The 18,860-nt window shown below is 41.5% G+C and overlaps 2 protein-coding genes across 4 annotated transcripts in view; both read left to right on the forward strand.

Moving 5' to 3' along the window:
• LOC145451903 (CTP synthase 2-like) overlaps positions 1 to 17,690 on the forward strand; it is a 54,925-nt gene extending 37,235 nt beyond the window's left edge. The window contains exons 1-14 of one of the 3 annotated variants that reach the window (XM_080330125.1): positions 4,430 to 4,568; positions 6,499 to 6,615; positions 7,144 to 7,248; positions 8,493 to 8,659; positions 8,724 to 8,840; positions 10,051 to 10,215; positions 10,282 to 10,430; positions 11,249 to 11,381; positions 11,719 to 11,807; positions 11,873 to 12,030; positions 12,878 to 13,015; positions 13,762 to 13,917; positions 14,951 to 15,095; positions 15,930 to 17,690. In XM_080330125.1, the coding sequence (XP_080186251.1) occupies positions 4,520 to 4,568; positions 6,499 to 6,615; positions 7,144 to 7,248; positions 8,493 to 8,659; positions 8,724 to 8,840; positions 10,051 to 10,215; positions 10,282 to 10,430; positions 11,249 to 11,381; positions 11,719 to 11,807; positions 11,873 to 12,030; positions 12,878 to 13,015; positions 13,762 to 13,917; positions 14,951 to 15,095; positions 15,930 to 16,068 (1,827 nt within the window). In that variant the 5' untranslated portion in view covers positions 4,430 to 4,519 and the 3' untranslated portion in view covers positions 16,069 to 17,690. Of the gene's footprint in view, positions 1 to 4,429; positions 4,569 to 6,498; positions 6,616 to 7,143; positions 7,249 to 8,491; positions 8,660 to 8,723; positions 8,841 to 10,050; positions 10,216 to 10,281; positions 10,431 to 11,248; positions 11,382 to 11,718; positions 11,808 to 11,872; positions 12,031 to 12,877; positions 13,016 to 13,761; positions 13,918 to 14,950; positions 15,096 to 15,929 lie in introns of those variants that run through there. The other 2 variants (XM_080330126.1, XM_080330127.1) reach the window with 2 other exon arrangements.
• Positions 1,944 to 4,439, forward strand: LOC145451909 (dnaJ homolog subfamily A member 1-like). Its single transcript, XM_080330132.1, has one exon. The coding sequence runs from the start codon at positions 2,168 to 2,170 to the stop codon at positions 3,368 to 3,370; it is 1,203 nt and encodes a 400-aa protein (XP_080186258.1). The 5' UTR covers positions 1,944 to 2,167; the 3' UTR covers positions 3,371 to 4,439.
• Positions 17,691 to 18,860: the final 1,170 nt, after the last annotated feature.

Genomic DNA, 18,860 nt, shown 5'->3' on the forward strand with positions numbered 1-18,860 from the left:
GGGGGGTAGCCCTATAAGTATGTAATCGTAACTTATGGGGGGCTTCGCCCCCCAGACCCCCCTTTACATTATATTATTAGTATAATGATTTTTCTATCTCCACGTCAAGGTTTGTGCCAGGTGCTGGATTAGGCCATATCTACTATTGCATGAGTGCAAGGTTATAGACTACATCCAAACTAAGTAATTCTACCGCATGCAAAGACGTGGGGATTATCGGGATATGGGACTTTTCTTAACAAATCCAGAGATTTGATGATCATTGACATATCTATACGAAATCATCATCTGATTGGTACACGGATTTCCACATTTATTCGCTATACTCCTTGAAAAAAGCGCTTAAACCAAAGAGGGGGCCCGGGCGACCGCCCACCTCGCCCACCTCGCCCACCCCAAAAGCCATCCACTGTGTACTTGTCATTATTACGTCACAACGACAAAATTATTTCTATATTTCGAATTTGGTTAACCTCATTTACTGGCGTTCACTACTGAAGAGAGCCAGTCGAAATAAAGCTTCCAGTGGAATAAATATGACAATATATGAACGCATTATTTGCTGCAATAACTGCTTCGAATTTTGCATTGTGATCGAGTTTGGGATTGTGACGCAACAATTCAGTATGGCAAAACGAGACTGCAGCTCAGCAGAAAGAGCCATATATCGTTGTTGCGTCACAATCCCAAAGTCTATAACAATGCAAAATTCGAGGCTGGTTTTGAGGGTTTGGGAACCACTTTTCCAGATTAGGACACGCCATGTGCTGCTAGATTACGATCCGATAGGTAGATGCTAGATTGCAATCCGTGTGAACGGAGCCATGTAAGCCGTTACCTAAATTATTATATTCCCCGATACTTTCGTTAAAACATGGTTGTCACTCCACATATACTTTGCTCGAAGCTTCACTTACGAGCTATGGTGAGAATTATAAAAAAAAAAAACTTATTGCGACTCCGAGACAATAGCCTTAACATTCCTCAATTTCTCTCACTTTTACTCATTCTTTTCGCTATTTACAGTTTTGCTTGCAGAATATTATATTCCTCCAATTATAACTATTATTACTTGGAGGAATATAATATTCCACAAACAATAAACTATAAATAGCGAAAATTAGGCCTTTAAGTAAACCACAAAATATTACGAAATAGAAGTAGCATAAAATTAGATTTACATGAGTAAATACAGCAAGTAGTGGAAACTACTTGAGTACTTCGAAAAAGTAGAAGTACTAGCTTCGTTACTGGTCACCATATGTGCCTAGTCCCCGCAAGCCGCATAGGCTGTACAGTACATGTACAATGCACAATGCACATGCCTAATGCCTACACGCCCCTCAACGGCCTCGTGATAGCTTACTACGAAAATACTGTTCTCACATGAATGCGACTGCAGTTGTACCAAATCTTGGAAATTATGGCGTAATTAAATTCAGTCTTCATACTTTATGTTTAATTCCGAAAATTCACAGGACCCCTTTCGCCCTCAGGCTACGCCAATGGTAGCCATGCCTCCGCTCTTTTGCACCTACACCATGCTTAATACATATTGTTTCTACTGCTTCGTTGACTTCATTCAATACGTTATTTTCGCGCCAATTTGGGCTATTTCCTCAGTCGATTAAATTTAGGCGCCAGTCGTTGTCCGTAGCGTACGATAGTATGCGTTGCCCGTATTTGTCTGGCAGGAGCGGCACACTATTTCTGTTGCATTCGTTGCGACGCGTTTTAAATGAGTGGTGAATTCTGACGATAAGAGATTAATGAGTATTTATAGTCAGTCGTAGTTTAAGCTAAGGTTTTGTTCAGTGATATTTATATTAAAATCGGCTCGCTTTCGAGGAGCTATAATGTTCCAGAATGTTGAAGTAGAAAATTTATGGAGTATAATTGGAAATTTGACCCTCATAATATCGTCCTGCACTGCAGAATATGTCTGAAGATGATGAAATCGTAGAAATTACTAGAAATTTCTATAATGGATGGTATGCCTTTTCAGCGAGGAATTTCGTCACGCCTGGTTACCACATGCGCTTCCTCTTCTGCTTTCTTCGCTTCGTTTTTCTTGACCGTTGGCTTGACGTATCCTTTTCATTCCTTTGGCACTTTGGGATCTCGACCTATATTCTAAAGCTGGTAAATAAGTTCGACATCCGGAAAAATGGTGAAAGAAACGAAATTGTACGATACCCTGGGCGTCAAGCCGAATTGCACCCCCGAGGAACTGAAGAAATCTTATAGGAAAATGGCCTTGAAGTATCACCCGGACAAAAATCCCAGCGCTGGGGAGAAGTTTAAAGAAATATCGTACGCGTACGAAATACTGTCTGACCCGAAGAAACGAAATGTGTACGATGAAGGCGGTGAACAAGCGATAAAAGAAGGCCCCGGTGGCGCTGGAATGCATTCCCCCATGGATGTGTTTGATATGCTTTTCGGTGGCGGTGGTGGTCGGCACCGTCGTCAACATAACAGAGGTAAAGATGTCATGCACAGGCTAAAGGTAAGCCTGGAGGACATGTACAACGGCACCATGAAACGGTTATCGCTTCAAAAGAACGTGATCTGCTCAAAATGTGAAGGAAGAGGTGGTAAAGACGGCGCGGTTCAAACTTGTAACAACTGCCGGGGCACCGGTATGTCCGTCCGCATCCAGCAAATTGGACCAGGAATGGTGCAGCAGATCCAGTCCATGTGTCGCGAATGCGATGGTCAAGGAGAACGTATCAACGCACGCGACCGATGCAAAACCTGTAATGGCAAGAAAATTGTGAAAGAAAGTAAAATTTTGGAGGTTCACGTTGATAAAGGTATGGCGGAAGGGCAGAAAGTGACTTTTCACGGTGAAGGAGACCAAGAACCTGGCCTTGAGCCGGGTGATGTCATAATCGTGCTGATTGAAAAAGAACATGATGTATTTCACCGACAAAAACAAGACCTTTTGATGAAGATGGAGGTTTCTCTAACCGAGGCACTCTGCGGTTTCAAAAAAGTCCTGAAAATGCTTGACAATCGCGAAATAGTCATCACGTCCCACCCCGGCGAAGTAATCAAGTACAACGATGTCAAATGCGTCATGGGCGAGGGCATGCCCGTGTACCGTGACCCGTACCAAAAGGGCCGTCTCGTGATTCAATTTACAGTCGCTTTCCCCGATAGTCATTGGACGACGGAGGCCAACTTGAAAAAATTAGAAAAGTTACTTCCTCCGCGGGAAGAAGAAATGATTTCTGACGATATGGAAGACGTGGATTTGCACGAATTCGATCCAAACGCCAGAACGCATTCGATGGGCGGTGAGGCGTACGACGACGACGATGAAGATGGCCCCAGAGGCGGTGGGATGCAATGTCAAACCCACTAAAATTTTTCTCGCATACATAACACAAATTTCCCCAACCTGAAATCTGACATTCACCTTGTACATTGCGATGAACTGAGACTTGTATTCGAACTGTGCTGGGTAATTGTAGTAATGCTGTTAATTACACATTATTATCGAAGCGATTGGTGTGAAGTTGAATCGATATTTCAACGTGAAATTGTAATTTGAGTGTAATTCGTCCTCGTCTGAAATAATGGTTCATTATCTGATTCCTCGTAACGTGACGTGATGTGGAAAAAACTTTGTAACTTATTCTTGAAGACGTTTCCTAATGATTTCTTGGTTGTACTGTGATTGAACTATGTTCAGTGCATGATATTCCACTCCAGGCTAATCCTACCGTCTGAGGATGGTTTTGAATTCTTTGTATATGAATTTGCCTGCGTAGATTGCCACTATCCGGGTGTCTAAAATTTTCTAACTCTTGCTGTGTACCGGTTTAGTTGTATGCCGGTTTCAATTCAGCCGGTAACTGCGTTTTGTACAACCATCTGTTTGAACCAACACCTTAAGGTGATATGATCACCGTTCTCCTTATGTCTGTTGTACCGTGTCAGCGGCAAAAGACAAAGCATATTCCGGTATCTACAATTATTGAATGCATTATTGATGTTGACTATTTATTCTATTACTATATTTGTATATGTTACGCTTATTGATATGGAGTCGAGGTCCCATATGTGAATGCTCCGTTCAAAATTGGTGTCGATGGAATATGTTTTTTCTGTGCTAACCCGTCGCTATTCAACAGTCTTGTAACAATGCCAACCAGAGTGTGTTGTAATCTGATTACACATTGGCGAAACATGATCTTTGCCCTTTATATGGTTGTTGACTATTGTTACTGAAAATGCAAGAGAATGCTAATGCTTGCTTTGATTGGAGGGGAGCTTGATGTCAGATGCCTGATGGTAGTATATTGGCGAACATGTCAAATTGACATGACATGAAGTTTGTCTTTGAAATTGTGAACCTGTGAGATTTTCCCGCTAATAGCCTGGATCAATAAATTTGTACCTTCTCTCATTTGTGGCAATTCTGTGTAAGATATTACAGAGTTTTGGTTCGCATACTGTAGGCTAGTTTGCTTTGTTTGGAAGAAGACTGGCGTACTCCGCTTGCAAAGCCATGAAATACATTCTAGTCTCCGGTGGTGTCATCAGTGGCATCGGAAAAGGTAAGTTCCGTTATGTAATTATGTTCAATTGACGTCGAATGTCGGCGATAGCTGGTAGGTGATGTTGATCATGACTGCAACGTGATCGGTTATTGTGGTGTTGTGTGAATGTGATATAGATATCCAGAGCGTTTTCAGTAGGCTAGCTGCTGGAATATTGTGACTAACGAAAACGACCAGGCTGTCATGAAATATCAGTTATGGAGGGCCTTCTAACTAAGGTTTGAATGATACGGTAGTAGAAAGAAGATCGCATCAAGCGTGAATGAATAATTGTCGGAAATTTTGATCGCAGAGTCATAAATTTAGTATCTTATTCTTAGCTCACGGAAATTAAGCTCAAACGTATCGGACGAAACTAAATTAGAAGACCATTTTGCTGGATGCACACCATTCAAAGTTGGCCCGTTGTGGGCTGGGTATTGCACACCTTTTTTACCCTAGTCTGTAAACATTGTTTTTTTCAATAAGTCATGCGTGACATGAGAGTTTTGTTTTTGCCGACTCATCGTGCAAGCTTCCATTATTATGTCCTCTTTCCTCGAAAATAGTGAATGGTCCTCCGAGCCTGCTCAAAAATGCTCAAATGGCCTCTTCGCATTTGGGGTTTCCGGTGATTGATTATACTTTCAACAACGCTTTTAGGCGAATTGTCATTATTATTTCCAAAATTTTACTATAGCCATGAGACATGGAAGTTGCTGGTCTAAAAAAGGTTTACCAACAAATAACACTATCAATTCTGCCTTGGTTGCTATTGCAGACATTATTCGACGTTCTCTGTATAACATCTGGACCTTTTTACATGCGATGATCGGTCTGGTGCTAGTTCGATCTTAACTGATCAATTAGTTCGGACAGTTTTAAGCCTCCTGACGGTTGTATATTATTCCAATGATATTTCGTGTCATCAATTCCGCGAACTCGTTGAAATGGTCATTCCTTATTGGCAAAATTCGGGGAACTGCAAAGTAATCATTGGCTGAATCTGAACAATAAATTTATTTTGTTATGTTTTAGTGTAAGTTTTTGCAACTTTTGCAACTACATAGCAGATGTAGAACGTCAAATTTAAGCTCTTTTGTCGTTTTACGTGCCAAAAAAATGTCCTCTTTTATGCTGATAATATATGGTAGCCTAGGTCTCGTCATCAGATCCATTTTGGGCACATTTCCAAATTATATTATTTATGAATTGAGAGCAGCATTGTGACTCTGTCTGTAACACACAAATGAAACACACTTCACTGTAACCTAGCTTGGTTTGTGCTATTGATTTTAAATTGTGACACAAGGATATTGCATGTAATATAGAGATGTGGTGTAGGCTGTTGAATTCTTAACTTTGGATTGGATGTTACAAGATTGTAACATACTTAATATACTTATGAGAGACTAAAGGAGTGCCTGTAATGATAGTGTCAATTTCGGAAGGATCTTGGCCATCGTTTGATATACCTGTAGATTATTCTTTGTTGTACACTGCATGCCAAAAGGTCATCAAAAGGTGTTTAAACCCTTTTGTTCATTTTACTCCTGAGCATTTGTGGACTATTGCCTGCAACTAAATTCCGCGCTGTCTGATACATACTTGTGTATAGAAAGTGAGGAAAGTCTGTTAGCACTGTGCGTGCGTCTATGCATGTGACTAGATCATCTATTTGTAACATTGTAATTGTAATCATGTACCCAATTTTCAAATTGTTTCTAGAAAATAGCTTATACGTTCATTATTGGCAATAGAATTATGCAGGTATTGTACCATCTGCAACAGAAGCGTGCCCTGCTCAGTCTATACGCCACAAAACTATTAATTGAATAGTATATTCATATATTCATATATACTATTCAATATGAATATACTATTCAATTGTATATTGAAGTTCTGTACCTCCAAGAAGCTCTTCAAAACTATTAATGTGTTTTCCAAGGTATTATTGCCAGCAGTATTGGAACCATTTTGAAGTCATGTGGAGTACGTGTGACAGCCATCAAAATTGATCCCTACTTGAATATTGATGCCGGGACCTTCTCGCCCTATGAACACGGTAAGTGATGTGTCACGGGTTTCAATTGGAAACTGTGCTGTACTTTGTCATGCCAATCATGTGAACAGCAATTGATATCAATTTATGATTTGCCTATCTTCCTCTGGATCTATTTACTCATGGTTACTGTCTCGTTTAGAACTTCCTTTACTATATTTGTGCTGAGTCATTGATGATTCAGAAAATTTGACAAGTTTGATGAATGAACCTTTTAAAAGTAGTTACCATATAGAAGACGGGAAATTTATATCTCGATCTTGAATTCCACATCCAAATATTGTATCCATTTTTCACGATTATGAATAGAACCAGTATTGAGAAGAAATTACCACTTTGAACTTGATAATAAAAGGCAAAGTTGATATATATACGCTATGTTTTAGAAACTTTGTTAACTTGATCCATTATTCTTTGTGGTGAGATTAACTCCTGACAATTTCTCTATCTTACTGACCCTCACACTGGCTATAGTTATTACTTGGATGACCTAGCACATGCCTTTATTGTGTGTTGTTTCTTTATAAACAGGGGAGGTGTTTGTCTTAGATGATGGCGGTGAAGTGGACCTAGATCTGGGGAACTACGAAAGATTCCTGAATGCAAAACTCCACAGAGATAACAACATAACGACAGGTGAGCTTCACTGTTTTGCAGCTAACAATGTGTCGCTATAGGGTGGGATGGGGAAAGGTTATTGGTTATACTTCAAATAGTTGTTATAAAACCATAATTCAATGCATAATTTCGTGAATGGAAACTGTTGTGTTTTTGTTGCGGTACTTTTGACGATTTTACTCATCGAGTCGTCGATGTTTCATGCCTGGTAGGGTCCTAGCTTGGTCAACGGTCATGGTAAACGTCTACCTAAGTACTGTGTCATTTTTATGAAATTGAATCAGAACATAAAATCAAATTTATTGAATTCTTATCCTCACAAAGAAATGTCCTGATATAGCGTAGTACTGTATACTGAACAATGAGTGTTTTGTGTGAGAATGATGGCACACCGGTGCTCCATTGACCTTGAACAGTGGTTCTCAACCTTTTTGTATTTGCGGGCTTCTTTTGGACTGTCGTGGACCCTCGCGGACCCCCAAGTCTTTGTTCAAACTTAGCTCAATTATCATGCAACCGTCGTCTGTCTTGTGCAAATATCAAGTGCAGGCTAGTGATTAACAGTGCTCAACAAAATGTCTTTTCTTGAAAGTAACAATATTATCTATGTAGAAATTCTGTAGACTTTTATTGCTTCAAAACCATTTCTGTAGCTGTATTTCTTGAAGTATGTGTTCGACTGATAGTGCCTTGAAAATCCGCGCCCTCGAATTGATGATAGCGAGTGCGGTAACGCGTTCGACGGGAAATTTGGCTCTGTTCATGGCATCTTCGGCACCAAATTGAGAAACAGATTTTTAATGAGCATATAACGTCCAGTCTAATTATTTCTATCAAGCAGCCCATCCCGCAAGTTATTCCTGAATAGTGGTTATATGTATATCACAGGAGGAAATGTGACCTAGGTTGACCTTACTGCGCGAACTCTTTTATTTTTCTACAAACCTCAACAAAATGCCCATTCTGTTGATGTGTGTCCTGAAGTTTTAGCAGTTATGAAGCGATAATACCTCATTCTCTAATTTAAAGATGACAGATTTGGTTATCAACCATTGTGCAAATTTAAAGGTTTTGCGGTTCCCCTGAAAATGCTCCGCTTACCCCTCGATTGAGACACACTGCTCTAATTGTTCCGGTATCAAATCACTCATGTACTTGCTACTCGGTTTTGTCCAGCCCTACCGATCACTAAACTGGTTTTAAAAACATGATCACTTCGAGGTTCTTATTGCTGTGCGCGACCTTGTTGTTTGTATCAACAGGCAAGATTTACCAGCACGTCATTAACAAAGAGAGACGCGGCGATTACCTCGGCAAAACCGTGCAAGTCGTGCCGCACATTTCCGACGCGATCATGGAGTGGGTGGAACGTGTCGCAAAAATCCCTGTCGACGAGAGCAATAACACCCCTGAAGTGTGCATAATCGAGGTGTGTGAATCGCCTTTTTAACGATCGCAAATTCGGCAAGCAACCGCTTTGGTTACAAATACAGCTCGGAGGGACTATCGGCGATATCGAAGGGATGCCTTTTGTCGAGGCGTTCCGTCAGTTTCAGTTCAAGGTGAAGCAGGAGAATTTTTGCAACATCCACGTCAGCTTGCTACCTCAGGTGGGTAAATTTAATAGAAGATCGATGGTATGAGTACACAATAAGGCTGGGCACAATGATGTGAGTACTTGAATTCGTATTCGTTAAACAATTTTCACGAGTCTAGTAATAATACGAAATCTTTATCTAATATAATTATAATAATTACTTTTTTCGACCGAACTAAGGTGTTGTCTGAATGCTCTTATAACATTATTGGGTATGTTCCATTATTAAGAATCAGTGTTCGCAAGGCCACTTTCTATGGCAGGACAGTCTTATTGCATAAAGCGTTGGATGTGGCGCACTTACGAGAGGGCGATTCAAATTTAGGAGTTGAAGAAATGCATATGCTTGGCATATTTCTTTAATTGAGGCCTGCCGAATGCAATTCATGCGCTGTTGCTATTCATGCTCCTAATCCCATATCATTTCCACCATATGGTTAGTTATCTCTCAGATAGTGTGCGGAAAGCGATAAAAGTCTTAAATACTGGCCGGTGTGATGAGCATCAGGCTGTTCACGGAACGACCTATGTATGAATGTGTTTTTGATTTTGTGATTATTGTTGCAGTTTAGAAAAGGCATCACAAAAGTTCCGGAATGTAGATTAGGGTATTGCTGTTGCTGTTATCTGATTCAAAGTCTACATTTTTCGCTTAGAACTTGTGACGACAGAAGCCCACCCTGTATTTACAAATTTGCTTTGTGACTCGTTATTACAATTGTTGCATCAACAGTAGGTAATCAATTCCCTGTGAGGGCAAAGTGTTCTGTATCCAGCGATTGTTATCAATCAATTCATGCCAATTTAATCATGTCTCGAGAGTTTTGTGATAGTCAGGATTATTCTGAGGAGGTTCCAGGCGGAGGTGCCGTTGTCCGTGTTGAGCTAAAATGCTGATGGGAAAGGCAGTAATAGTAATGGCATGGTACCTTTGCTGTATAGTATATTTCTTTAATTCTTTTGCGATAGTGGAGTAGCCTTAGAGATATTGAATTTTTTCATGGCCCATCTGATAAAGGTTCGTAGAAAACTGGTTGGTAACCCTGGTGTTGAGGTTCTTCTTTTTCGAAGGCACATTGGACTGGCACCAACAATATTTTCGGGTTGCAGATATCAGTAGGGCTCTGAAATAAACACTAAAACAACGACTCCTCCGTCACTGACTGTATGGCGACAGTGTTCGAGATTTGCCGGCTTCCTCTTCAACACACTTTCGTTTCCAGCCGAGCGCGACTGGCGAGCAAAAATCCAAACCCACGCAGCACAGCGTGCGTGCCTTGCGCGGGCTTGGACTCTCGCCCGACCTGATCGTGTGCCGTAGCCGCAGCCCCATGGAAGACGAGGTCAAGCAGAAGGTGTCCAATTTCTGTCACGTCGGACCTTCGCAGGTTTGTGGTTTATCGGCGTGCGTCTCTCTCGGCGTTACACAGCTCGGTATGTTTGCGGTTTTGCAGGTCCTCGGAGTTCATGACTGTACGTCGATTTATCGCGTGCCAATACTGTTGGAGGAGCAGAACGTGTCGCAGTACTTTGCGAAACGTCTCGGTTTGCCGATCAAGGCCAGGAAGAGCACGTTGTCGAAATGGCGGGCGCTCGCAGACAAGTATGAGCAGCATTCTGTCGATACGAAATCTGTGAATTTTACGACCGCTTCTGTAGCGGACGACTCCTCGGTCCGGACACTATGATTCTAGCATTCAAATCTGAGCAATAATTGCGATCATTTGAGCCAAGTCATCGGCTGACAACTATATAAAGTTCAATCTCTGCGTGACTGTTGGAGCGTGAAGTCGCTATTGAAATTTCAATAAATTGCAGCTCCATTACGGTGGCGTTCTGAAGAAAACGGCTGCGGCCAAAAATTTTTTTTCGTTCTGCCCTTCAATTTGAGATCACATCATTTTTAGAGCTCAGTGCCCCTTTAAGCACTGAAATTCAGTTAAGTATGTGTTAATTGGTACGTTGTTTCTGTGGATTAATGAACTAGCAGTATTGTCAAAAAGGGATGCGTTTAGGCTTTGATGAACGAAATTATATTTGATACTCAGAAGCTGGAATTATTTTTGTTGCCGGGCCAGTCAATATATCTAATGCTTTTGCGGTCTTATTTAGAAGGTACATATTTCAACTCTCTCATGTATGTGATGTCTCTGATGTTGGGGCTCGTATGCTCGAAAGTAGAAGTACTCGTTTGACCACCTCTGCTTCTTAGTTATGACTGTAGAATGGAATATGAATGTTGATTGAAATGTTTTGGTTGTCATTCATTCCTTACATTCCCAGAAAGTGTAACTATTCTAGCTTACTGACATTGCTTTTTAGATAATTTTGAACGGACTGACAGCAGCCTTCCAAGATTATTGTTGATTTTTCGATGTGGCACCAGTGGTGGGAATTCACTCTTTTTCTCGCTTTCGACAGGCAGGACCGAGTTCACGGCAAAGTGACGATCGCGTTAGTGGGAAAGTACACCAAGCTCGAGGACTCTTACGCGTCCGTGATCAAGGCTTTGAAACATTCGGCGATTGCGGCAAACCGGAAATTGGATCTTACCGTAAGTTATCGGCGAACTGGAGATATAATGGGTGGATTGTGCGCCATTTGGGTGTGGTAATCAATATTGGTAGAAACACGACAAAATTATTCTAATCCTAATTTTATATTTTCTTCACTTCATGCCTCAACTGTGCCCCTCAGAGTCAGAAAGAGTGCGATATGCGTTTAAAATTTCATCGTCCTCGCTGTACATGCGTTTGAATATGTTCTCATATCCTTGTTGTGGTGCGATATGCGCTTAAAACTTTATCGGCCTCGCTCTACATGCGTTTGAATATGTGCTCATGGCTTGCGCTCAATAACTGTCACTGGATAATTGGTCATTCGCGGTACAGATCATCGAGGCCCAAAACCTGGAGGATAACATGAAGATAGAGAATCCAGTAGGATACTACGAGGCTTGGAAGATGCTGTGTTGTGCCGAGTATGTGCCGCTGCCTCTCGTTTTGGCGTGGGACGAAACTTGATTTTTGTCTGCATTATTCTCAGCGGCGTTTTGGTGCCCGGCGGGTTTGGCAATCGCGGCACGGAAGGGAAAATAGCGGCGGTCCACTGGGCAAGAACGCACCGCAAGCCTTTTCTCGGCATCTGCTTGGGCATGCAGATGGCGGTGGTCGAATTTGCGAGGAACGAACTGGGTTTGAAAGGTAAAGATTGCTGCACGGTGTGTGATTGCAGTGTGGAAAATTTGAGAAGCTGTAACATCGGCTTGTATAGATGTGCAAGGGCTATCTTCTTTCTCCAAACTCATCAAAGAATACTTACTTTTCAAAATCCAAGTGTCTTCCTAACTAACTCTTTTCAAGTAATAAGTGCAAGTACACAAAAGCTAATAATCCGAAAATGTAGCAGTAACTTGTGACTGACCAATACCAAACTACTGACCAATCACTGCTTGTACTTGAGTACCAATGCTAACTTCTCTGACGGCTCTGGTGTGAATGCTAGTTGATTAGCACTATTGCAATCTTGGGTGTTTTTGTTATGTATATGTTTTGTACGTAGTTCAATGATAGGCGGGCTATAGGTGATGGGACTTTCCTAGTTTGGTAGCCTTCTGCTCCTCCCTCCACTTAAAGTTGTGGTTTTTCAGTGTGCATTATTAAAAACACATTTCGTGGCAGACTTTCTGTTGAACATAGTTTTCAGGTGTGCCTTTCCAAAACACTTGTTGGAAAGAGTAGCGTTAACCTCGTCCGTTGCAGTGCAATAATGTTTTGTCTCTCAATTGCGTAGACTTTATGCAACATTATTTAAGGGGTACGCCGTAAATACAGATAATTCGAACGGGTACACAGCTAAAAAGTTCGAGAACTCCCATGATAAAAATGGGCTCCCGAGTCCTGGACTCGTGTTCGTTTCGTTTAGTTCCTTGATTTTGCCCTGTGCTGTGCTGTACTGCACTTCGAACAATTTTCCCAAACCCAGCGATGTCGGATCGAATATATACTTTATACATATACACCGTGGTTCGAGCTTACTGTCATCGCGCAGATGCCAACTCTACTGAAAACTGCCCGACCGCCGAGTACCCGGTGGTGATCGACATGCCGGAACACACAAATATGGACATGGGCGGGACCCAGCGTCTCGGAAAACGGACTTCCGTGTTCAAAAAGGAATGCCTGTTGAGTAAGTGTTTCGTTTCCGTGTTATTGCGTGCTTTACCCGTGCGGTTTGATACGATTTGTTATTTTTCCCTTTTTCGTTTCTAATTTTTACGGTATTTTGACCTCCTCGGAGTGGTTACTTGGCGTCAGAGTTTGGCAACTAAAAAATTTTCCGAATCTCCAAGCTTTTCAAATTAGATTACAATTAGAATAACAGCTGCAGTTATTTTCCTTTGTTGACTAAGAATTAGAATTGTCACTACACATTTTTCCAAGTTAAGATTAGAATTACTGAATTTGCGAAAATTTGGTAATTGAATTCAAGTTCAATTCATGTCGGAATCCTTCCTGTACGCATGAGAATGGCAAATGTCGGTACGGCCAGCTTGTCTCGTTTTGCACTACACACTTCTCCTGTATAGCGTTTTGAAGAAAACTGGAAATTCGATTCAAATTCGTTTAGAATTAGAATGACGGCAAAGAAACTTTTCACAAATTGGATTAGAATTAGATTACCGTCATTTCGCTCTAATTAGTCCGAGTCTGCTTGGCGTGTCTCGCAAAGGAAAAATTGAATTTTAATATTTTATTTTTCTGATCACAAGATTATGGCCACTCGCCATGAATATTAGGATCTATATTGAAAATCAGTTTGAGTATGGTCACATTGGCTCTGTTCTTATTATGTAAATCTGACAACGATTAATTAGGAAATTTGGTATCGACATTTCCAGACGCACTCGTATAGAAACGCTTGTGTTTTTGCAGAAAAGCTTTATAAAAACGTCGACCAGATAGACGAGAGACACAGGCATCGTTACGAGGTGAATCCCTCGTTCGTGCATCAGTTCGAGGAAAGGGGTTTCAATTTCACGGCGCAAGACATCGAAGAGGGCATTCGAATGGAGGCCATCGAGTTGGAAGGTGAGCTGAAATTAGCGAAGGGCTTCCACGTGGCATAACTGCGTGCGATCCTACTTTTTGAAACCGCTAGCTTGGATATGGATAGTTTTCATAACTTCAATTTCTACTTTTGCTTCAAGCAGGGTTGTAAGTCGCAACTTGATTGCAGCTGTAATTTTCGGGCGACTCGATTTGACTGGAGTTTTTTCTTACATATAGACAGGGTTGTAATGACTTGAGTCATGACTCGAGTTGACTCAAGTCATTTTTTAAATGCGTAAAATGACTCGACTCATTGTGCATGACTCGAGACCAGGACAGCCAAGACAGTATTGGTATTTTGTCTATCAGTCCTGATACTTGGAAAATAGAGCCTTAAACTGTTAGGACTGACTAAAATTACAATATTATGAATGTAAGCCATTCTATATCACTCGAGCAGAGTTGAAAAAGTGGCGTGAGCCAGATTGAACTCCAAACAGAACAGTGAACACCGTGGCTTGGACTGAGACTCGAGTCATAACACTGTGACTCGGACTTGACTCTGTGATGAATTAAAAATGACTCAGCTTGACTCGAATCAAAACTATAAAAGTTCAATCGACTTGTTACTCATAACCTTGTGACTTGGTTACAATCCTGCATATGGAAATACTCGACTTGAGTAAATTTGTGCGTCCACTCGAATTGTGATCGATTACAACCCCGGCTTGGAGTCGGTTTGATGTGTCTTTAAAATTACTAATTGCCCTTGAGTAAAACTCCAGAGATGGTCAAAGTAGTTACCGTCAGCACTAAAAAACTGAAGTTGAAGTAGTCTGTCTAACATCATAATCACTTGACGACAGAGTGCGAGTAGGCAAAATCTAGTTGAAGTATTTCGAACAAATAGTAAGTGCGTTGTTACTGACCTCTGAGCAACGCTGACAACTTTGGCCAGCTCTGCATATTACTAGTCGTGCTGTTGTATATTACGTTATTCTATGCCCTGTTGCATTGAATCTTGCGCCATTCCGATGTTTGTTTGTCCTAACGCATGATTGATTTATTGTAGGCCATCCGTTTTTCGTGGGGGTGCAGTCTCACCCCGAGTTCAAGTCGAGACCATTGCACCCGTCGCCTCCGTACCTGGGGTTCGTTCTGGCATCCTGTGGCAAACTGCAAGCGTTCCTGCAGCGCGGCTGTCGGCTGTCTCCCAGGTTGGTTTTTAACAGACGGCGTGAAGTAACGGAGTTCATGTTATGTATATTGCGGGTCGCCTGTGTATACAGCCGGGCTTCGTTTGAAAGGACAGGATTATTTGGCACCGAGACATATTAAGATTGGAGGTTTCGGCCAGCTTACATGTTTGATGACACGTTCTCTCATAATTGTGAATATAGTTAGAATAAATTCTGTGAATTGGGCGTATTTTCATTTTTCAATTTTCAGCAGGGGTATCAATTTCAAAAGCAGGAAATCAACTTGAATAAATCTTCCGCAACATATTCTACTTTTTACTAATATACGAAGACCTACGAAAAATGTGGTTGCGCCAATGCGTCGGAACTGATATTTTACTCATCAACATCCCAGGTTTCACGGTCAAGCTAATCAAATTTTTGGTTGACCTTGCAAGTTCACAATAAATTACCTTGGCAATTCATTTTTTTATAATAGAACCAATTACGAAAATTATCTTGCGGGCCACTATTATGTGATGTGTTTCAACTGGAACTTCTAATTAGCGGCGGTGATTCAAAAAACCAATGAGCATGTGTATCTGACAACATGTGGGTTAAAGTTAGGGTTAGAGTTGGGTTATGGTCCGATTTAGGGTTACTTCAATAGTCAACTTGCGGCATTTGAGCATGTGACTTTATAACACCAAAAGTTACTGTTACCCTTAACCCTAACTGTTACCAACATGCTCAATTGGTTAAGTATCACTAACCAAGTATCTCGTGCTCGAATGTCCTCGGACCAATCTCTGTGGCATCACACGGGGTCTAGATACTATCACTACTGATTCGCGGCACTCTTTGTGCGTTCAGAGGCGAGCACTTGCTCAGCACGACGGAAGACTCCGACTCGGAAGCAGATTACGAAGTCGGGTCGGTGATGGCGAAAAAGACGTCGTCAGACGAGTCTGTGGATAGACTCGCGGCCGGCGACGCCTCAGTTCAACGGTGAATCGAATTTCCAGTCGCGATGGAATGCTGTTTTAGTTTTCTTACATTTTCGGCCTGTTGTGTTGATTTTGACGGAAAGGCTTTTCGGTCGGGTCTGTGCTGCCAGGGTGCCAGTCTGCCATTCGCATAGACGCGCAAAGCTCAGTTAAATCCCGTATTTTTGATATGTGACACGGAATTTGCGGCTTGTGGCGTATATTTTGAGTTCGGACGAAAACTATAACTTCGAGGGTCTTCATTCCTTGTGCAACATACTGAAAACGCATGATATCTCCCTCTCTCTCTTTCTCACGCTTGTGCGAAAGCCAACGAAAATGACGTCAAAAATTTGGTACATTTTAAAAGTGGAGCAATACCCGTTTAGCCAAAGTAGGGCAAAGGTGCTGACACAAACTCCAAATTTTGATGTCACGTATTTAAAAATATGTTCCCCCTGCCGCAACTTTTACCCTGGCTCCGTCTAAGACCGTGACCCACAAGCGGTTGTTGTTTTATGAAGGTTTGCACGAAATGATTTAAGCTTTGTTAGGGAGTGGTATTAGTAGAGCTGGGAAGGCTTGAAACATCGATTGTTTGTATCATAGCGTCCCAAATATGCAGTACAAAGCTACTGACGTTATTGGAAATGACATTCTTGCGGAGTCTCATAGTGTACTAGTTATGGATGTTGTGATACGGCGATGAAATACAATGGAAGTTGTCTAAAAATGCCAAAGTTGCTTTGTGGATGTACAAGCATTTGAACGATCCACAACATACATACATTTTAAGCTTACACTAATACTCAATTTGGAATCGAATTACTATGGTACTCTATTTTGCCCGGCCCTAGATATCAACCCTGATTGAGAGACCCCGGTAGCTTCCAAGGGCTTTGGTTGCCTTGCCCAGTCTCGAGTATATCTATTCACAGTTGAAAAGTGGTCGACTATCGACACTGATGCCCTCGTTCTGTCTCATCACGGTGCTTAGTATTAGTAGTGGGGCTAAAATAGATAAGCTTTCTGTATAGTTCGCTCACGTTACACTGGGCCTGTAGCGGCTCAGAGAATTCCGCAAAAAATACGGTATAACGACTTCGGAAGATCACCGGTGTTAGCTTTATTACTCCTTGATTTGATACGTTCGTATTGGCAATGTGTTTTTCGAATTTTCGATGCAAAAGTAACCCACACCATGATACGCTGTCCATGCGTTTACTGAGTGAAATTGGATATTGCCGAGGGCGCCGACGTAACTGCCTCGTATGTGATCTGCACGACTGCTCCTGCCTACCTAGCTGCATTGTTTGAATTGCAATTTTTCAATTTGTTCTTAACTTATGCTGTGTACCGTATTGATTTCTTTCATACCAAAGGACAGGAAACTTGATGAGATATGTTTGTTTAAATTTGTTACGTTTGACCGTCTTGCCTTGGTACTCTGCGTATGTCACGCCAAAATGAGGTAATACTCAAAATTTTTGTATGTTTTTCTAAAAATAAGTTACTACTGGGTAAAAATTCGTATTGCCAAACATTCCAAACTCACGTTATGGTTCGTTTATTGTTTGCAACTCGGTGCTGTACCGTTCGCGTATGCTCTTCAGCGGGCACCTTGTAAATAAAATTTTGGTGAAAGGTTTGTTGCAGTTGCGTTCAGTGTGTGTTATGTTTAGATGGGAAGGAATCTACTTCATGTTGAATGACAAAATGTGGTGATATTATTAGGTTTGATATATTTATTGTTCTTGGCCAAGTTTTTTGGTGCTTGATCCCAAAATGCCATTAGTTTTGCTATCATCGAGATAAGTAACCCTCTATATGCCTTCAAGCACTAGCTTATCTTGGTCGCTGCCTCCAAGCACTGTGCAGCATGTTGAAATAGCCGTATTGTTGATGCAAACTGGAAATGCTTCCGCAATTCGTGTATTTTGCTATAATACCAACTTAAATTATGCTGCACGGCGACCTACTCGCCACGAATTAAAAGGACGGGATCACCCCTGATATCAGTAAACAAATATGTAGTGCTACGAATCTTTTTGGAATCTCGGCCGCCGGCTCTCGCCTTTCCTTTTTTGACATGCCCGTGGCCCGTTCATAGTTTAATCACGAGCGCTGATCGACTTCTTTTACAAATTAGGGATTTGGAGACGTATCACGTAACATTTTGAAGCACGTAGTGTGTAAATGTGACAAAGGGGTTTATTTTGAATGTGAAGTACTCAAATTCGAAACGGGCTTCATATTGAACGAATGTCCGGTTCAGTTTATACAGCCTATGATTTTAGTTCATGGATTAACATTCAAAAGTAGGTTTATGTTCTGAATTCCAGATAACTTTTCTCGTGCCGCGAGCCGCACTTGACCTGGGTGTGGGTTAGCCTGCGCTGCATTATGAACAGCACAAAACAGTTAGTGCTGTATGTCATCACTCACCATTGATGAGCAGTGGATTTAGATCTATAGGCCTAGATTCAGGGAATTCCAAACCTCAAACACCCTTCAATTCAATGTTGTTTGTTTGTTTTGGGGGTATTCATGGTGTTTGTCGACTACTACGGTCATTTACACCGGGCCGATATTTTTCTTATTTTCCGTAACTGCCGACTTACAGCACGGCCCACCTCTAGGCTGACGCGGATTCAATGTTGTAATCAGCATGGTTGGTTTTGGCAACAGCATGGGGCCGTTAAAATGGGGTCCCCGGACTAGTTTTTAGGTGCCCATGAAAGGCCAATATTAAAAGTGCATTATCCTATATAACCTCTGTTTGCTTTGTCGTAACTTTGAACGCTCACCATAGGTCACA

Source organism: Botryllus schlosseri, chromosome 12 (assembly GCF_051294905.1).
Source record: "Botryllus schlosseri isolate E-star chromosome 12, Bs_hap1, whole genome shotgun sequence".
Classification (NCBI taxonomy): domain Eukaryota; kingdom Metazoa; phylum Chordata; class Ascidiacea; order Stolidobranchia; family Styelidae; genus Botryllus; species Botryllus schlosseri.

Coding starts and splice junctions, on each gene's coding strand:
- LOC145451909 (XM_080330132.1), top strand. CDS start 2,168: ATGGTGAAAGAAACGAAATTGTACGATACCCTGGGCGTCAAGCCGAAT.